At 57.0% G+C, this 17,878-nt stretch overlaps 3 protein-coding genes across 3 annotated transcripts in view; 1 reads left to right on the forward strand and 2 right to left on the reverse strand.

Annotated features, from left to right (window-relative positions):
• Positions 1 to 2,347, forward strand: part of CNOT3 (CCR4-NOT transcription complex subunit 3) — a 10,499-nt gene extending 8,152 nt beyond the window's left edge. The window contains exons 12-14 of the mRNA XM_065658002.1: positions 528 to 537; positions 896 to 1,021; positions 1,895 to 2,347. Of these exons, the coding sequence (XP_065514074.1) occupies positions 528 to 537; positions 896 to 1,021; positions 1,895 to 1,993 (235 nt within the window). The 3' untranslated portion in view covers positions 1,994 to 2,347. The remainder of the gene's footprint in view (positions 1 to 527; positions 538 to 895; positions 1,022 to 1,894) is intronic.
• LENG1 (leukocyte receptor cluster member 1) lies at positions 2,318 to 6,957 on the reverse strand. The gene is made up of 4 exons (XM_065658009.1): positions 6,785 to 6,957; positions 6,145 to 6,312; positions 4,209 to 4,459; positions 2,318 to 2,775 (listed from the first exon to the last, which is right to left on the reverse strand). Exons 1-4 carry the CDS (start codon positions 6,914 to 6,916, stop codon positions 2,382 to 2,384), a joined length of 945 nt encoding a protein of 314 aa, XP_065514081.1. The 5' UTR covers positions 6,917 to 6,957; the 3' UTR covers positions 2,318 to 2,381.
• A 1,562-nt stretch (positions 6,958 to 8,519) lies between these two features.
• Positions 8,520 to 16,643, reverse strand: MBOAT7 (membrane bound O-acyltransferase domain containing 7). The gene is made up of 7 exons (XM_065658008.1): positions 16,432 to 16,643; positions 16,151 to 16,280; positions 15,235 to 15,361; positions 14,699 to 14,855; positions 13,347 to 13,698; positions 11,954 to 12,127; positions 8,520 to 10,263 (listed from the first exon to the last, which is right to left on the reverse strand). The coding sequence occupies exons 1-7, from the start codon at positions 16,505 to 16,507 to the stop codon at positions 9,792 to 9,794; spliced, it is 1,488 nt and encodes a 495-aa protein (XP_065514080.1). The 5' UTR covers positions 16,508 to 16,643; the 3' UTR covers positions 8,520 to 9,791.
• Between the last annotated feature and the right edge of the window lie 1,235 nt (positions 16,644 to 17,878).

Raw genomic sequence — 17,878 nt, forward strand, 5'->3', positions numbered from 1 at the left:
CCCCAAATTCACCCCTGAAACCCCCAAATTCGCCCCCCAAATTCACCCCCGAAACCCCCAAATTCACCTCCCCAAATTCACCCCTGAAACCCCCCAAATTCACCCCCAAAACCCCCAAATTCACCCCCCAAAACCCCCCAAATTCACCCCCCAAATTCACCCTCCAAACCCCCCAAATTCACCCCCCAAACCCCCCAAATTCACCCCCGAAACCCCCAAATTCACCCCCCAAATTCACCCCCGAAACCCCCAAATTCGCCCCCCAAATTCACCCCCGAAACCCCCAAATTCGCCCCCCAAATTCACCCCCCAAACCACCCAAATTCACCCCCGAAACCCCCAAATTCACCCTAAAATCAGTTCAGAACCAGGGGCTGGAGTTCGACCCCTTTTCCTCCCTCTATTAATTTTGGGAGGGTCCTCAATTTATAGGGACCCCCCAAATTTATAGGAAACTCCCTAATTAGTTATTGTCCCCTAATTAATTGTTTTCTTGCCCCCTAATTAATTTTTAATGAAGTTTTTAGCCCCGACCAGGTCACCAAAGCTCAAGACCATGGCGGGGAGAAGGACCCGTCTCCATCCCCTCATTAATTTTTGGGGACCCCTATAAATTTGGGGGGGGGGGGGGTCCCTATAAATTGAGGATCCCCCTGACTAATTATTGCATCCCCCTAATTAACTTTTACCCCCCCCTTAATTAATCCCCCCCCACCCCGATCACCAAAGCTCAATATTGGGTCGGGGATAAGGACCCGTCCCCATCCCCTTATTAATTTTGGGGGCTCCCTATAGATTTTAGGGACCTCCTATAGATTTGGGGCGGGTCCTATAGATTGAAGACCCCCCCCTAATTAATTATTATCCCTCTTAATTAATTTTTGCCCCCCCTCAGGGTACTAAAGCTCAATATTTGGCGGCCAAGGCGCTGAAGAAACAGTCGTGGCGCTTCCACACCAAGTACATGATGTGGTTCCAGCGGCACGAGGAGCCCAAAACCATCACGGATGAGTTCGAACAGGTCGGGGGGGCCCCCCAAAATACCCCCCCCCCTCAAAAACACCCCCCTGTACCCCAAAACCCCCCCTTGGAGCCCCAAAATCCCCAAAAAACACCCCAAACCCACCCAGACGCGACCAGGAATTCAGCGCCGTCCCCTCTGCTCCCGCCATTTTGGGGAGGCTCCTCTAATTTCTGAGGAGAATTTGGGGCATTTTGGCTTTTTTTGGGGTGTGGGGGGGCTCCCCAATATTTATTGACCCCCCCAATATTTATCGAGACCCCAAACTCTACAAAAAGCCCAAAATTCCCATTTCCCCCCCCAGACACAACCAGGAATTCAGCGCCATCCCCTCTGCTCCCGCCATTTTTGGGGAGGCTCCTCTAATTTCTGAGGAGAATTTTGGGGATTTGGGGTTTTTTTGGGGTGTAGGGGGGCTCCCCAATATTTATTGACCCCCCTCCAGTATTTATTGACACCCGAAACTCCACAAAAAACGCAAAATTCCCATTTCCTCTCCCAAAACACGACGAGGAATTCAGCGCCGTCCCCTCTGCTCCCGCCATTTTGGGGGAGGCTCCTCCTAATTTCTGAGGAGAATTTTGGGGATTTGGGGTTTTTTGGGGGTGTGGGGGGGCTCCCCAATATTTACTGCCCCCCCCAATATCTATTGTCCCCCCCAATTTTTATTGATCCCCCCCAAAGTCCCAAAACAAACCCCAAAATCCCCAATTCCCCCCCAAACCCCCAATCAGGAACTCAACGCCCTCTACACTTCACCCTCCATTTTGGGGGGGCTCCCCCAATTTTTGAGGAGATTTTGGTTTTTTTTCATTTTCTTGGGCTACAGGGGGCTCCCCCAATATTTATTAACCCCCCCAATTAAAATTTTAGGGCACTTACATCTATTTTGACTATGAGAAGTGGGGGCAGCGCAAGAAGGAAGGATTCACCTTTGAGTACCGGTATCTGGAGGACCGAGACCTGCAGTAATTTTGGGGACCCCCCCCTAAAAAAACCAAACTGGGGGGGGGGGGCAAAAACCTTGGAGACCCCCCTGTGCCCCCCCCCGCATGTGATTATGTGGGTTTGGAACTCGTCGAGCCCCAAAAACCAGCAGTTTCACCCCAATTTTCACCGCCCCCCCCCCCGTACGTTGCAGCTGGGCTGAGTATTTTGGGGGGGGGGGTCGTGACATTTACCCCCCCCCACCCCCCAAATGTCACCTCGGGGGGGTCACGCTCGCTGGGGGGGGGCTGGGGGGGTGTCATCCCCACCCCAAGTGAGATTTTTTTGGTAAAAAAAACCTTATTTTCATTTATTTATGAATAAATAGTTTTATATGGAGAGGGTCGTTTCGCGCAGGGGGCGGGGGGAGGTGTTACAATAGGAGAGGGGGTAAAATGGGGGGGGCACAACTTTTTGGGGGGTCACCCTCATTTATACCCCCCCTTTTCCCCCTTCCCGCCTTTTCCAGGGGGGTTTGACCCCCCCCCAAAATTGGCGTCGCCGCAAAATGGCGCCACCACAAAATGGCGTCACCGCAATTTTTGGGGGAGGGGTGCAATTTTGGGGTGATTTCATCGTTTTTTGGGGGGTCCCCGCCCTCCCCGCGCCAGCTGGGGGTGGAACTGGGAGTTGTAGGGACGGGCTCGTTCGTCCGGGGGGGCGCGCAGGGTTTCGGGGAACCCCCCAAGAGCAGCTCCCGGGTCCGAGCGGCCTCGGCCGCCTCGCGCTGCAGCCGCTGCCGCCGCAGCTCCTCCAGGGAGGGCGCCCTGCGGAAAGCGCTTCGTTAGGGGGGTCATTAACTCGGGGGTTAATTAGTGAAGAGGGGGGTTGACTGGGGAATTTGGGGAAAATCTGAGGGACATGGAGAGAAATCTGAGGGAAACTTGAGGGGAAAATGTGAGGGAAATGGAGAGAAATCTGAGGGAAACTTGAGGGAAAAATGTGAGAGAAATGGAGAGAAATCTGAGGGAAACTTGAGGGAAAAATTTAAGAGAAATCTGAGGGAAACTTGAGGGAAAAATGTGAGGGAAATGGAGAGAAATCTGAGGGAAAAATTTGAGGTAAATCTGAGGTAAATCCAAGGTAAATTTGAGAGAAATCTGAGGTAAATTTTGAGAGAAATCTGAGGTAAATCCAAGGTAAATTTGAGAGAAATCTGAGGTAAATCCAAGGTAAATTTGAGAGAAATCTGAGGTAAATTTTGAGAGAAATCTGAGCTGAATTCAAGGTAAATTTGAGGAAAATCTGAGGGAAATGGAGCGAAATCTGAGGTAAAAATCCAAGGTAAATCTGAGGTAAATTTGAGAGAAATCTGAGCTAAATTTGAGGAAAATCTGAGGGAAATGAAATTTGAGGTACATCTGAGGTAAATTTGAGAGAAATCTGAGCTAAATTCTAGGTAAATTTGAGGAAAATTTGAGGAAAATCTGAGGCAAACGAAACTTGAGGTACGTCTGAGGGAAATCTGAGATGAAAAATTGAGGTAAACTTGAGTAAAACCTGAGGTAAATTTGAGATAAATTTAGGAAAATCCTGAGGTAAATTTGAGGTAAAAATTTGAGGTAAATCAGATAAAATTTGAGGTAAATCAGCGATAAAATTTGAAGTAAATCTGAGGTAAATTTGAGATAAATTTAAGATAAAATTTAAGATAACGTTTAAGATAAAAGAGATAAATTTAAGATAAAAATTTGAGGTCAATGTGAGAATAAGGGGGCTAATTAATTAATTAATAACGCTGCTTAAAATGGGGGGGTGTGATTAATTTATAAGGCCTTTACTTAACAAGGGGGCTAATTAATAATGTTTTTACTTAAGGCGGCTAATTAATAACACTGCTACTTAATAAGAGGGCTAATTAATTAATAACTGTTAATTAATGTGGGTCAGGGCACTAAATCTGTGGGGAGGTGGTTAAATGGGGGGGGGGGGTGTGATTAATTTATAAGGCCTTTACAAGGGGGCTAATTAATAATGTTTTTACTTAATAAGGCGGCTAATTAATACCGCTGCCACTTAATAAGGAGGTTAATTAATTAATGATTAATGTGGGTCAGGGGACTAAATCTGTGGGGAGATGGTTAAGTGTGTGGGGGGGGGGGCTCTTGCGTTCCCCCCCCACTTAGGGTGTTAATTAATTATGCGGTTAATTACTAAAAGCGCTAATTACCACAAGGCGGGGGGGGGGGGGCGCACTCACCCGGCTCGCTTGGCGGCGGGGGGGCTGTTTCTTTTGGGGGGGCTGTTTTTGGGGGGGGGCTCCCGCCCCCGCAGCCGCCGCATGGAGACGAGCGGGTCCCCGGGGCGGGGGGGGTCCCCGCGTCCGTCCGTCCCGCCCGCGCCGTCCGTGTGTCCGCGGGGGGGACGCAGGTACCAGGGCGGGCGCGTCTGGGCCTCGGCCGCGCTCTGCCCCAGGTAGGTCAGCACGCCCAGCGCCCGCTCGCGCCGCTCCTGCCCGGAACCACACAAAACCGAACGTGTTCAGTACTATTCATCGGCGACTCGGTATGAGGGGACTGAGCAAATGTATGTAGAATATAGACAGCCCTAGCACCCTGAGAACGCCCGATCCGGGAAGCTAAGCGGGGTCGGGCCCGGTTAGTGCTTGGATGGGTGACCTGGGAACAGCGGGTGCTGTGGCTGAGCCAGCACTGGATCCTGATCTGGGAAGCTAAGCAGGGTCGGGCCCGGTTAGTGCTTGGATGGGTGACCTGGGAACAGCAGGTGCTGTGGGCTGAGCCAGCGCTGGATCCTGATCTGGGAAGCTAAGCGGGGTCGGGCCCGGTTAGTGCTTGGATGGGTGACCTGGGAACCCCGGGTGCTGTGGCTGAGCCAGCACTGGATCCTGATCTGGGAAGCTAAGCAGGGTCGGGCCCGGTTAGTGCTTGGATGGGTGACCTGGGAACAGCGGGTGCTGTGGGCTGGGCCCTTGTGGCCAGGGAGGCCAGTGGGACCTGGGGGGATTAGAAGGGTGGTCAGTAGGTCAGAGAGGTTCTCCTGCCCCTCTGCTCTGCCCTTGAGAAAAGGGTTTAGTTCAGATACTATCAGGATATACTCGGGAAACATATATATATATATATTATATATACAACCATAGCACCCTGAGAATGCCCGATCCGGGAAGCTAAGCGGGGTCGGGCCCGGTTAGTGCTTGGATGGGTGACCTGGGAACAGCGGGTGCTGTGGGCTGAGCCAGTGCTGGGCCCTTGTGGCCAGGGAGGCCAGTGGGACCCGGGGGGATTAGAAGGGTGGTCAGTAGGTCAGAGAGGTTCTCCTGCCCCTCTGCTCTGCCCTTGAAATAAGGGTTTAGTTCAGATACTATCAGGATATACTTGGGGAATTTATATATAAAATATATACAACCATAGCACTCTGAGAACGCCCGATCCGGGAAGCTAAGCAGGGTCGGGCCCGGTTAGTGCTTGGATGGGTGACCTGGGAACAGCGGGTGCTGTGGCTGAGCCAGCGCTGGATCCTGATCTCGGAAGCTAAGCAGGGTTGGGCCCGGTTAGTGCTTGGATGGGTGACCTGGGAGCAGCGGGTGCTGTGGGCTGGGCCCTTGTGGCCAGGGAGGCCAGTGGGACCCGGGGGGATTAGAAGGGTGGTCAGTAGGTCAGAGAGGTTCTCCTGCCCCTCTGCTCTGCCCTTGAGAAAAGGGTTTAGTTCAGATACTATCAGGATATACTCAGGAAACATATATATATATAATATATACAACCATAGCACCCTGAGAATGCCCGATCCGGGAAGCTAAGCAGGGTCGGGCCCGGTTAGTGCTTGGATGGGTGACCTGGGAACAGCGGGTGCTGTGGCTGAGCCAGCGCTGGGCCCTTGTGGCCAGGAAGGCCAGTGGGACCTGGGGGGATTAGAGGTTCTCCTGCCCCTCTGCTCTGCCCTTGAAATAAGGGTTTAGTTCAGATACTATCAGGATATACTTGGGGAATTTATATATAAAATATATACAACCATAGCACTCTGAGAACGCCCGATCTGGGAAGCTAAGCGGGGTCGGGCCGGAGTACAGAACTCAATGGGGGGGGCTCCTCCAGACCCCCCCCCAACACCCCCCTCTGTTTTACCCACCCCCCTCTTTAATTTTTTTTACATTTTCCCCGATTTTCACCCCACACACACACCTGCTCCTGCCGCTTCTCCTCCTCGTGCTCCCGGTTGGGGGTCGCGACCTCCCCGGCTTCGTGGGGGGGGGGGAACAAAACGGGGGGGGCCGAGGAAGCCGGGGGGGAGGGCGGGGTGGTGCCCCCCCCCAAACCTCGGGCTTTCTTACGCAGGAGCTCAGTGCGGGCCTGGGGGGGTTGCGGGGGGGTGAAAAAAACCCCCCAGGACCCCCCCCCAGACCCGAATTGCCGCCCCCCCGCCCCCCAGATTGGAATGGTTTGATCCAAGCCCCGCCCACCGCACGAAACCCCGCCCACAGCCCAAGGTTCCTCAGCGCGCCAAGCCCCGCCCACTTCCTAGCCCCCGCCCACAGCCCCCAAATCTGCTCGGGGTCCAAGCCCCGCCCACCCCTTCAAGCTCCGCCCACCCTCCCAAGCCACCGCCCACCCTTTCAAGCTCCGCCCAGCCCTTCAAGCCCCGCCCACCCTCCCAAGACCCGCCCACCCTTTCATGCACCGCCCACCCTCCAAAGCCCCGCCCCCCAAGCCCCGCCCGCCCTTTCACCCTCCGTCCACCCTCCAAGCCCCGCCCACCCCTCCAAGCCCCGCCCAGTCGCGCAGCGCGCACGCACCGCCCCCCCCCGCCCCGCTCCCCGCTCGCCTCCTGCTCGGCCCTCAGGGCCCGCGCGTCCCGTTTCCGCCGCTCGGCCTCGGCCGCCGCCTCGTCCCGCCGGACCCGCGCCACGTTGTCCCGGTTCCGCACATGCCATGACTTCTTGGGCAGGATGTTCATGGCCGGAACCGCCGCCGCTTCCGGGCCGGGCGCACCCGCCCCGCGCGCTGATTGGCCCGAGCGCCTCGGCCCCGCCCACTTACTTACCCCGCCCACTTACCGCGGGGGGTGGCGGGAGTTGGAGTTTCCCGCGCGCGGGGCGTTGTGGGAGCGCCGCCATTTTGAGCGCTAAGGCGGGAAATTCACCCCCAGTCACCCCAGATTTACCCCAAAATTCTTACCCCAGATTTACCCCGAATTTCTTTTATCCCAGATTTACCTCAAATGTTCCTCACGTTCCCTTCCAATTGTTTCCCTCCATTTTCTCTCATATTTACCTCAAATTCTCCTCAGACTTACCTCAAACTCACCTCAGGTTTACCTCACATTTAATTTTCCTCAGAATTATCTCAAATTTACTTCAGTTTTAGCTCAAAATTTACCGCAGATTTACCTCAAATTTACCTCAGATTTCCCTCAAGTTTTAACCTGATATTTACTTCAAATTTTCCTCAGGTTTACCTCATATTTCCCCAAATTTACCTCAAATTTTAGCCCAATTTTACCTCAGATTATTCACAAATTTACCTCAGATTTCATTTACCTCAGACATAGCTCGCATTTACCTCAAATTTACTTCAGATTTACCTCAAATTTCCTTAAGTTTTACCTCAAATTTTACCCTAGATTTATGTCCAATTTTACCCCAGATTTTCCTCAAATTTTAGCCCAATTTTACGTCTAATTTTCCCCAAATTTTCATCAGATTTAGCACGATTTTACCTCAATTTTTCCTCAAATTTACCACAGATTTTCCTCAAATTTTAGCCCAATTTTACCCCAGATTTTCCTCAAATTTTAGCCCAATTTTACCTTCAGTTTTACATCAAATTTTCCCCCAATTTTCATCAGATTTAGCCCGAATTTACCTCAAGTTTACCACATATTTTCCTCAAATTTTAGCCCAATTTTACCTCAGTTTTACCTCAAATTTTAGCCCAATTTTACCTCAGATTATTCACAAATTTACCTCAGATTTCATTAACCTCAGATTTACCTCAGAATTACCTCAAATTTACTTCAGATTTACCTCAAATTTCCTTCAGTGTTACCTCAAATTTTACCCTAGATTTATGTCCAATTTTACCCCAAATTTTCCTCAAATTTTAGCCCAATTTTGCCTCAGATTTTTCACAAATTTACCTCAGGTTTACCTCAGATTTAATTTATCTCAGAATTACCTCAAATTTACTTCAATTTTACCTCAAATTTCCTTCAGTTTTACCTCAAATTTTACCCAAATTTACTTCCAAATTTTCGTCACATTTTAGCCCAATTCTACCTCAGTTTTACCTCAAATTTTGCCCAAATTTTCATCACATTTTGCCTGAATTTACCTCCAATTTTCCTCAAGTTTACCACAGATTTTCCTCAAATTTTAGCCCGATTTTACCTCAGATTTCCCTCAAATTTTCCTCACTTTTACCTCAGGTCCGTTTGGGGACAATTGGCTCCATTTTTGGGGGCGCTGGGTCACTTTTGGATCAATTTTAGGTGGTTTTGGGTCACTTCCCCCCCCATTCACCCCGAATCCTGCAAAAGACACAAGGGGGGGAACTCCAAATATTTTTATTATTAATTTTTATTATTTTTTAACGGGGGGGGAACCCCAAAACCTGCCTCTCCCCCCAAACCCCCCAAAATATCCTGGGAAGAGGGAGAACGACCCCAAATATTGGGGTTCAAAGGGGGGAGGAGTGTGTGTGTCCCCAATATTGGGGGGGCCCTAATATTGGGTGTCCCTGGGGGTTCCCTCATTTATTGGGGTGTCCCCCTCATTTTTGGCTCCCAAACCCCATTTTTTGGGCTGCCCCCCCCCATTTATTGGTTTCCTGCCCATTTTTTTAGGTTCCTCTCCCTATTTTTTGGGTCCCCAACACCCATTTTTGAGGGTTTCCCCACCATTTTCTGGGTCTCCAACCCCATTTTCTGGGTCCCCAACCCCATTTTTTTTTAGGGTGTCCCCCAATTTTTGGGTCCCCCAACCCCATTTTCTGGGTCCCAAACCCCATTTTTTTTAGGGTGTCCCCCAATTTTTGGGTGCTCCAACCCCATTTTCTGGGTCCCAACCCCAATTTTTTAGGGTGTCCCCCATTTTCTGGGTCCCCAACCCCATTTTCTGGGTCCCCAACCCCATTTTTTTAGGGTGTCCCCCAATTTTTGGGTCCCCCAACCCCATTTTCTGGGTCCCAAACCCCATTTTTTTTAGGGTGTCCCCCATTTTCTGGGTCCCCAACCCCATTTTCTGGGTCCCCAACCCCATTTTTTTAGGGTGTCCCCCAATTTTTGGGTCCTCCAACCCCATTTTCTGGGTCCCAAACCCCAATTTTTTAGGGTGTCCCCCAATTTTTGGGTCCCCCAACCCCACTTTCTGGGTCCCCAACCCCATTTTTTTAGGGTGTCCCCCATTTTCTGGGTCCCCCAACCCCATTTTCTGGGTCCCCAACCCCATTTTTTTAGGGTGTCCCCCATTTTCTGGGTCCCCAACCCCATCTTCTGGGTCCCCAACCCCATTTTTTTAGGGTGTCCCCCAATTTTTGGGTCCCCCAACGCCATTTTCTGGGTCCCAAACCCCATTTTTTTAGGGTGTCCCCCATTTTCTGGGTCCCCAACCCCATTTTTTTAGGGTGTCCCCCAATTTTTGGGTCCCCCCATTTTCTGGGTCCCCATTTTTTTAGAGTGTCCCAAATTTTTGGGTCCCCCAACCCCATTTTCTGGGTCCCCCAACCCCATTTTCTGGGTCTCCAACGCCATTTTCTGGGTCCCAAACCCCATTTTTTGGGGGTGTCCCCCCCCATTCACATTGTCCCCACAGCAGGGGGGTCCCCCCTCTTCCTCACTTGGGCCTCCCCTTGAATTTCGGGGCGCTCCCCTTGAACTTTTGGGTCCCCCCCTTGAATTTCGGGGTGTTCCCCCCCTCCCCTTGAATTTCGGGGCCCTCCCCTTTAAATTTGGGACCCTCCCCTTGAGTTTTGGGGTGTCCCCCCCCCCTCCCCGGCTTCAAAACGGCATCGAGCCCCAGGATGAAAAGGGGGAGCAGATGCAGGCAGAAGTAAATCGACCCCCAATAGTTGAGCGTGGCCTCGAAATCCTGCAAAATGAACCCGACCGACAGATACTCGAAGACCCTCATGGTGTAAATCCCGGGGGGGATCCTCCAAAGGACCCCCCGGATTTTGGGGACCCCCCCCAGCAGCCGCCCCAGCGCCCCCTCGGCCGCCAGCCAGAGCGGGACGCTCAGGAAGCTCAAGTAGATCCCGGGGTGCAGCCCGTGCCAGAAGGCGGAAACCAGCATCGTCCAGGCGTTCCTGGGGGGGGTACGGGGGGGTCAGGGGCACCCCCAAACCCCCCCGAGGCGGAAAGTCCCAAAAACACCCCGAAAATCCCCAAAAAACACCAGGAGGGTAGCTGAAAACACAACGGATTTAGGCCCAAATGTGGCACTGACAGAGACCAAAACGGTCCTTTAGGGACAGAAATTTGGGGAGTAAATGGGGGTACAGGGGGGTCAGGGACACCCCCAAACCCCCCCGAGGCGGAAAGTCCCCAAAACACCCCGAAAATCCCCAAAAAACCCCGTGAAAGTAGCTCAAAACGCGACCGATTTAGCCCCAAATGTTGTACTGATAGAGCCCTGAAATGGTGCTTGTGGGGGAGAAATTTGGGGGGTAAGAGGCTCTAGGGGATACGGGGGGGGTCTGGGGCACCCCCAAACCCCCCCGAGGCGGAAAGTCCCAAAAACACCCCGAAAATCCCCAAAAAACACCGTGAAAGTAGCTGAAAACACAACGGATTTAGGCCCAAATGTGGCACTGACAGAGACCAAAACGGTCCTTTAGGGACAGAAATTTGGGGAGTAAATGGGGGTACAGGGGGGTCAGGGACACCCCCAAACCCCCCCCGAGGCGGAAAGTCCCAAAAACACCCCGAAAATCCAAAAAAAACCACATTAAAATAGCTCAAAACGTGACCGATTTAGCCCCAAATCTTGTACTGATAGAGCCCTGAAATGGCCATTTAGGGGAGAGAAATTTGGGGAGTAAATGGGGGTACAGGGGGGTCAGGGGCACCCCAAAACCCCCCCGAGGCGGAAAGTCCCCAAAACACCCCGAAAATCCCCAAAAAACCCCATGAAAGTAGCTCAACTGATTTAGCCCCCAAATGACCCCCTGAGAGGAGAAATTGGGGGATAAAGAGGGGGGTTAATGGTCCTGGGGGGGGAACAGGGGAAATAGGGACCCCCCCATACCCCAACATTTAAAAACACCCCAAAAATCCCATTTACGCCCCCAAAAATGTCACTAATACATCCCCAAACGCCCACTGACGTAGCTCAAAAAATGACCCCTCCGCACCCAAAACCAACCAGTTACACCCCAAAAAACCCAGGCACACCTCAAATATCCCTAAAACCACCCCAAAAATCCCCGAAACAGCCCCAAAATCCCACCGATGTAGATCCAAAACCCACCAAATTTAGGCTGCCAATCAATCACCTCCCAGGGGGTGTGGCCAAGCCCGCTGCCAATCACCTCTCAGGGGGGCGGAGCTGAGCTAACTGCCAATCACCCACCTCCCAGGGTGTGGCCACAGCGGCTGCCAATCAATTGCCTCCCAGGGGGCGTGGCCAAGCCTGCTGCCAATCACCCACCTCCCGGGGGCGTGGCCACAGCGGCTGCCAATCAATCGCCTCCCAGGGGGCGTGGCCGAGCCCGCTGCCAATCACCCACCTCCCAGGGGGTGTGGCCACAGCCGCCAATCAATCACCTCCCGGGGGCGTGGCTGAGCCCACTGCCAATCAATCACCTCCCGGGGGGGAGGCGTGGCCGCAGCCGCCAATCATTCACCTCCCAAGGGGCGGGGCCGCAGCGGCTGCCAATCACCCCCCTCCCAGGGGGGCGGAGCTGAGCTAACTGCCAATCACCCCCCTCCGGGGGGGGGGGGGGCGTGGCCGCAGCGGCTGCCAATCAGCTGTCGGGGAGGGGGCGTGGCACTCACCGGAGGGCGGGGCCGCGGCCGCGCGCCCGCGCGTGCACGTAGCGCACGAGCCACCACTGCACCGTGCGGTTCCAGCCGCGCAGCCCCGCGCCCACGCCGCGCGCGCGCTCCGTGTCCCGCGGCGAGCACGTGCGGATGGCGGCGAAGTCCCAGAGCTCCGGCCGCGGCGGGGGGCTGGGGGGACAGGGACACCCGCGGGCACCGTGAGCGGGCGGCGGGGACACCCCCCGTGTGGCCCCCCCGCCCCCCAGCCCTGTGGCCCCGGCCCTGACAGCGGGAGGGAAAAGGCGGGGTCGCCATGGCAACGGGCGGGAAATGGCAGGGTCGCCATGGCAACGGGCAGGAAGGGGGTGGGGTCGCCATGACAACAGGCGGGAAAAGGCGGGGTCGCCGTGGCAACAGGCAGGAAATGGCGGGGTCGCCATGGCAACGGGCAGGAAGGGGGTGGGGTCGCCGTGACAACGGGCAGGAAATGGCAGGGTTGCTGTGGCAACGGGCGGGAAATGGTGGGGTCGCCGTGGCAACGGGTGGGAAAAGGCGGGGTCGCCATGGCAATGGGCGGGAAGGGGGCGGGGTCGCCGTGGCAATGGCGGGAAAAGGCAGGGGTTGAGTTGCCATGGCAACAGGCAGGAAAAGGCGGGGTCACCATGGCAACAGGTGGGAAGGGGGCGGGGTCGCCATGACGACGGGCGGCAAGGGGGCGGGACCAGGCAGTTGCCAGGGCAACGGGCGGGAAAAGGCCGGGTCACCATGGCAACGGGCGGGAAGGGGCCGGGGGCCCACCCGCCGACCCCCCCGTGTCCCCCCAGTTTCCTCCAGGTCCCCCCATTGTCCCCAGGTCCCGCCTGGACCCCACGTCCCCCAGTTTCCCACCTGTCCCCCCACGCCCCCCATGTCCCTCCTGTCCCCCAATTCCCCCCACGTCCCCATTTCCCCCCACACTCCCTGTCCCCCACGTCCCTCTTGTCCCCCCAATTTCCCATCTGTCCCCATCCCCGCCATGTCCCCCCAATTCCCTCTTGTCCCCACGTCCCCCCCTGTCCCTCCTGTCCCCATGTCCCAATTTCCTCCTTGTCCCCACGTCCCCCCATACCCCACGTGTCCCCATGTCCCTCTTGTCCCCATGTCCCCCCAATTTCCTCCATGTCCCCCCATGTCCCTCCTGTCCCCATGTCCTCCCATGTCCCCCCATGTCCCTCTTGTCCCCGCGTCCCCCCAGTTCCCTCCTTGTTCCCCCGACCCCCAATTTCCTCCACGTCCCCCCATGTCCCTCCTGTCCCCATGTCCCCCCATGTCCCCCATGTCCCTCTTGTCCCCGCGTCCCCCCAATTCCCTCCTTGTCCCCTCAACCCCCAATTTCCTCCACGTCCCTCCTGCCCCCCCGGCCCCTCACCCCTTGTGTCGGGGGCAGGGCCGCGTGGCCCCCCAGCCCGGCCGGGGGTGACTCTCGGGGGGGTTCCCCCCGAACCCCGCGGCCAAACAGGCGCCCTCGGCACAGCCCCAGCCCACGTAGAACCGCGCTCGCAGCGCCAGGAACGCCGGCCCCATGGCGAACAGCCGCCGGGGGAACCCCCAGCCCCACAGCCGGGGGTCGCGCAGCCCCCCCGGGAACAGCCGCCCCGCCAGCTCGCCCGTCAGCCCCCAAACCGGGACCCAGCGCAGCCGCCGCAGCACCAGGCGCCACGAGCCGGGGGGCGCCGAGCCCAGCACCCAGTCCCGGTGGGTCCCCATGCGGTAGAACGGACCTGGCGGGGGGGGAAACGGGGCGTCAGGGGGGGACCCAGGCGTCCGGGACCCATAGCGCCCCCCAGAGACCCAGAGGTCCACATAAAGACCCAAGGGACCCAGGCGTCCGGGACCCCGAGGTCCACATAGAGACCCATAGGTCCACATAGAGACCCAAGGGACCCAGGCGTCCGGGACCCATAGCCCCCCCCAGAGACCCATAGGTCCACATAGAGACCCAAGGGACCCAGGCGTCCGGGACCCAGAGGTCCACACAGAGACCCAAAGGACCCAGGCGTCCGGGACCCATAGCCCCACCCAGAGACCCATAGGTCCACATAGAGACCCAAGGGACCCAGGCGTCCGGGACCCCGAGATCCACATAGAGACCCAAGGGACCCAGGCGTTCGGGAGCCATAGGGCCCCACAGAAACCCATAGGGACCCATAGAGACCCAGAGGACCCATAGAGATGCGTAGAGACACAGAGGACCCTTAGAGACCCATAGCAACCCATAGAGAGCCAGGGGACCCAGGCGTTCGGGACCCATAGAAACCCCTAGAGACCCATAGAGAGGGACTCAGGTGTCCTGGATCCATAGGGACCCATAGGCACCCACAGGGACCCACAGATCAGCATAAGACACCCAAGGGACCCAGGCGTTCGGGACCCATAGGGACCCATAGAGATTCAGGGGACCCATAGGGAGCCAGGGGACCCAGGGGTCTGGGACCCATAGGGAGGAACCCAGGTGTCCAAGAGTGGACCCAGGTGTCCGGGAGGGACCCAGGCATTCGGGAGGGGACCCAGCGTCTGGGGAGGGACCCAGGCGTCCGAGAGTGGACCCAGGTGTCCTGGAGGGACCCAGGCGTCCGGGGAGGGACCCAGGCGTCCTGGAGGGACCCAGGCGCCCGGGGAGGAACCCAGGCGTCCAAGAGGGACCCAGGTGTCTGGGAGGGGACCCAGGCGTCCTGGAGGGACCCAGGCGTCCGGGGAGGGACCCAGGCGTCCGGGGCTCACCCGTGAGCAGCCCCAGGTAGCAGTAGCTGTAACAAAGCGTCTCCCCCAGGCCTGGGCGGGGCGGGACGGAGCCAATCAGCTCGTCCCGTTCCGATGACGTCACCCCCGCAGGCTCCGCCTCCCAGCGCTCCTGCACGTCACTGGCCAGACTCACCATCTGCGGGGGGCGGGGCCACGTGAGGCCCCACCCCCTCATTAGCCCCGCCCCCTCTGACCCCGGAGTGACCCCCAAAGGGCTTTAACCCCGCCCCTTTTGAGCCACGCCCCCTTTAACCCCGCCCTTTCTAGCCCCGCCCCCGCTTTAGGCCACACCCCCTTCGCCCCCCAGTTCCCACTAGCAGCTTTAGCCCCGCCCCCTCTAGGCCACGCCCCCTTTGACCCCCATTGCCCCGCAAGGCTCTTTAACCCCGCCCCTTTTAGCCCCGCCCCTGACCACGCCCCCCAGCCCAAACCCCGCCCCCTGCTGCCCTCCCACTGTCTCCCCCCATTAATTACACCCCAAACCCTCTAAAACCCCCAATTCCCCCCCAAAACACCTTGAGCGTGAGCAGCAGCTGCAGCGCGTTGGCGTACGGGGGGGGCTGGGGCCACCCCCACACCCAGAGCGTGCGGAAGAACAACAGGTACCCGAACGTCCAGGCCAGGGCGGCCCCCCCGCAGCGCCTGGGGGGGGGGACACGGTGGGGACACCCCCAAAAACCAGCCCTGGATGCCCCAAAACCCCTCCTGAGCCCCCAAAACCTCCCCAGGGTCCTAAAACCCTCCCTGGGATCCCCCAGGGTCCTAAAACCCTCCCTGGGATCCCCCAGAGCCCCCCAGGGTCCTAAAAGCCTCCCCAGGATCCCCCAGGGTCCTAAAACCCTCCCCAGGATCCCCCAGAGACCCCCAGGGTCCTAAAACCCTCCCCAGGATCCCCCAGGGTCCTAAAACCCTCCCCAGCATCCCCCAGAGACCCCCAGGGTCCTGAAACCCTCCCTGGAACCCCCAGAACCCCCAGGGTCCTAAAACCCTCCCTGGAACCCCCAGAACCCCCCAGGGTCCTAAAACCCTCCCTGGAACCCCCAGAACCCCCCAGGGTCCTAAAACCCTCCCCGGGATCCCCCAGGGTCCTAAAACCCCCAAATCTCCCCAATTCCAACCCCTCAAACCGCACGTGGGGGGGGGGGGGAATCCCATAATGCACTGGGGCTGCCCCCTCCCCTTCCTAACCCCCCGCCAAAAATCCCCAGAGGGGACCCAGGGGTCCGGGACCTCCCCCCCAAAAAAAGGACCCAGGAGTTCGGGTGATCCCACCCCCCCCACCAAAAAAGGGGACCCAGGAGTTCGGGGACCCCCCTTCAAAAAGGGACCCAGGTGTCCGAGACCACCCCCCCCCCCACCAAACTCCCCCCTACTCCAGGGGACCCAGGAGTTCGGGGCCCCCCCCCTCCCCCCCCCCGGCCCCGCCCCCACCTGGGCAGCAGCCGCACGAGCGCCCACGTGACCAGCGACGTCACCAGCGAGTGCAGCGCGTGGGGCCCGCACGTGACCAGCGTCAGCCCCGCCCCCAGCGCCGCCCCCCCCCACTGCCGCGTGCGGGGGCCTGGGGGGGCAAAGGTCAGAGGTCAGAGGTCAACACCCCCCCCACCCCCACCCACCCCCCCCATCGGCAGGAACCGGCCCCGGGGACCCCCCAGGGTCCTAAAACCCCCTCGGGGACCCCCCGACCCCCCCCCAGGTCCCCCCCCCCTCACCCCGGCCGTTAAAGGCGAAGCCGACGGGGATGGAGAAAAGCAAAACGGCCAAATACGTCATTTCCTCCGGGGTCATGGCGGCTCCGGGGGGGCCCCGACCCCCCGTGTCCCCCCCGCCCCGAACGCCTGGGTCCCCCCCAGAACGCCTGGGTCCCCCCCCGAACGCCTGGGTTCCCTCTTCCGGGGTGATGGCGGGGGGGGGGGGCGGAGCCCCGGGCTTAGTCCCGCCCCTTCCGGCCAAGGCTCCACCCCCCATGGAACCAGGGCGCGGCCCCTTTAAGAGCGGGTGGGCCCCACCGGGAGAGGCTCTTAAAAGGGGCTCTGCCCCTTTAAGAGCAGCGGGGAGCTCGGGGGACCCTCGGGCCCCTTTAAGAGCGGGAAAGGGGCGGGGGGGGAAGGGACTTGCCGCTTTAAGAGCAGGTGGGGCCCACGAGGCGCAGGCTCAGGCCCCTTTAAGAGCGGGGGGGGCACCCCCGCACACCCACATTTACCCGCGTCCCAGTTCGCCCCCATTATCCCCAGTTACTCCCATTACACCCAAAAGTCCCCCCCAAAAAACCCGCAAAATCCACCCAAAAAGTTCACTCGAATCCACCCAAAATTCACCCCGAATCCACCCAAAATTCACCAGAATCCACCCAAAATTCACGCGAATCCATCCAAAATTCACCCCAAATACATCCAAAATTCACCAGAATCCATCCAAAATTCACCCGAATCCACCCAAAATTCACCAGAATCCATCCAAAATTCACGCGAATCCACCCAAAATTCACCCCGAATCCACCCAAAATTCACCGGAATCCATCCAAAATTCACGCGAATCCACCCAAAATTCACCAGAATCCACCCAAAATTCACGCGAATCCACCCAAAATTCACCCGAATCCATCCAAAATTCACCCGAATCCACCCAAAATTCACCCGAAACCATCCAAAATTCACCCCGAATCCACCCAAAATTCACGCGAATCCACCCAAAATTCACGCGAATCCATCCAAAATTCACGCGAATCCACCCAAAATTCACGCGAATCCACCCAAAATTCACGCGAATCCACCCAAAATTCACCCCAAATCCACCCAAAATTCACCCCAATCCATCCAAAATTCACCCCGAATCCACCCAAAATTCACCCCAAATCCATCCAAAATTCACCCGAATCCACCCAAAATTCACCAGAATCCATCCAAAATTCACGCGAATCCACCCAAAATTCACCCCGAATCCACCCAAAATTCACCGGAATCCATCCAAAATTCACGCGAATCCACCCAAAATTCACCAGAATCCACCCAAAATTCACGCGAATCCACCCAAAATTCACCCGAATCCATCCAAAATTCACCCGAATCCATCCAAAATTCACCCCAATCCACCCAAAATTCACCCCGAATCCATCCAAAATTCACCGGAATCCATCCAAAATTCACCCGAATCCACCCA

Source organism: Caloenas nicobarica, unplaced genomic scaffold, assembly GCF_036013445.1.
Source record: "Caloenas nicobarica isolate bCalNic1 unplaced genomic scaffold, bCalNic1.hap1 Scaffold_344, whole genome shotgun sequence".
Classification (NCBI taxonomy): Eukaryota; Metazoa; Chordata; class Aves; order Columbiformes; family Columbidae; genus Caloenas; species Caloenas nicobarica.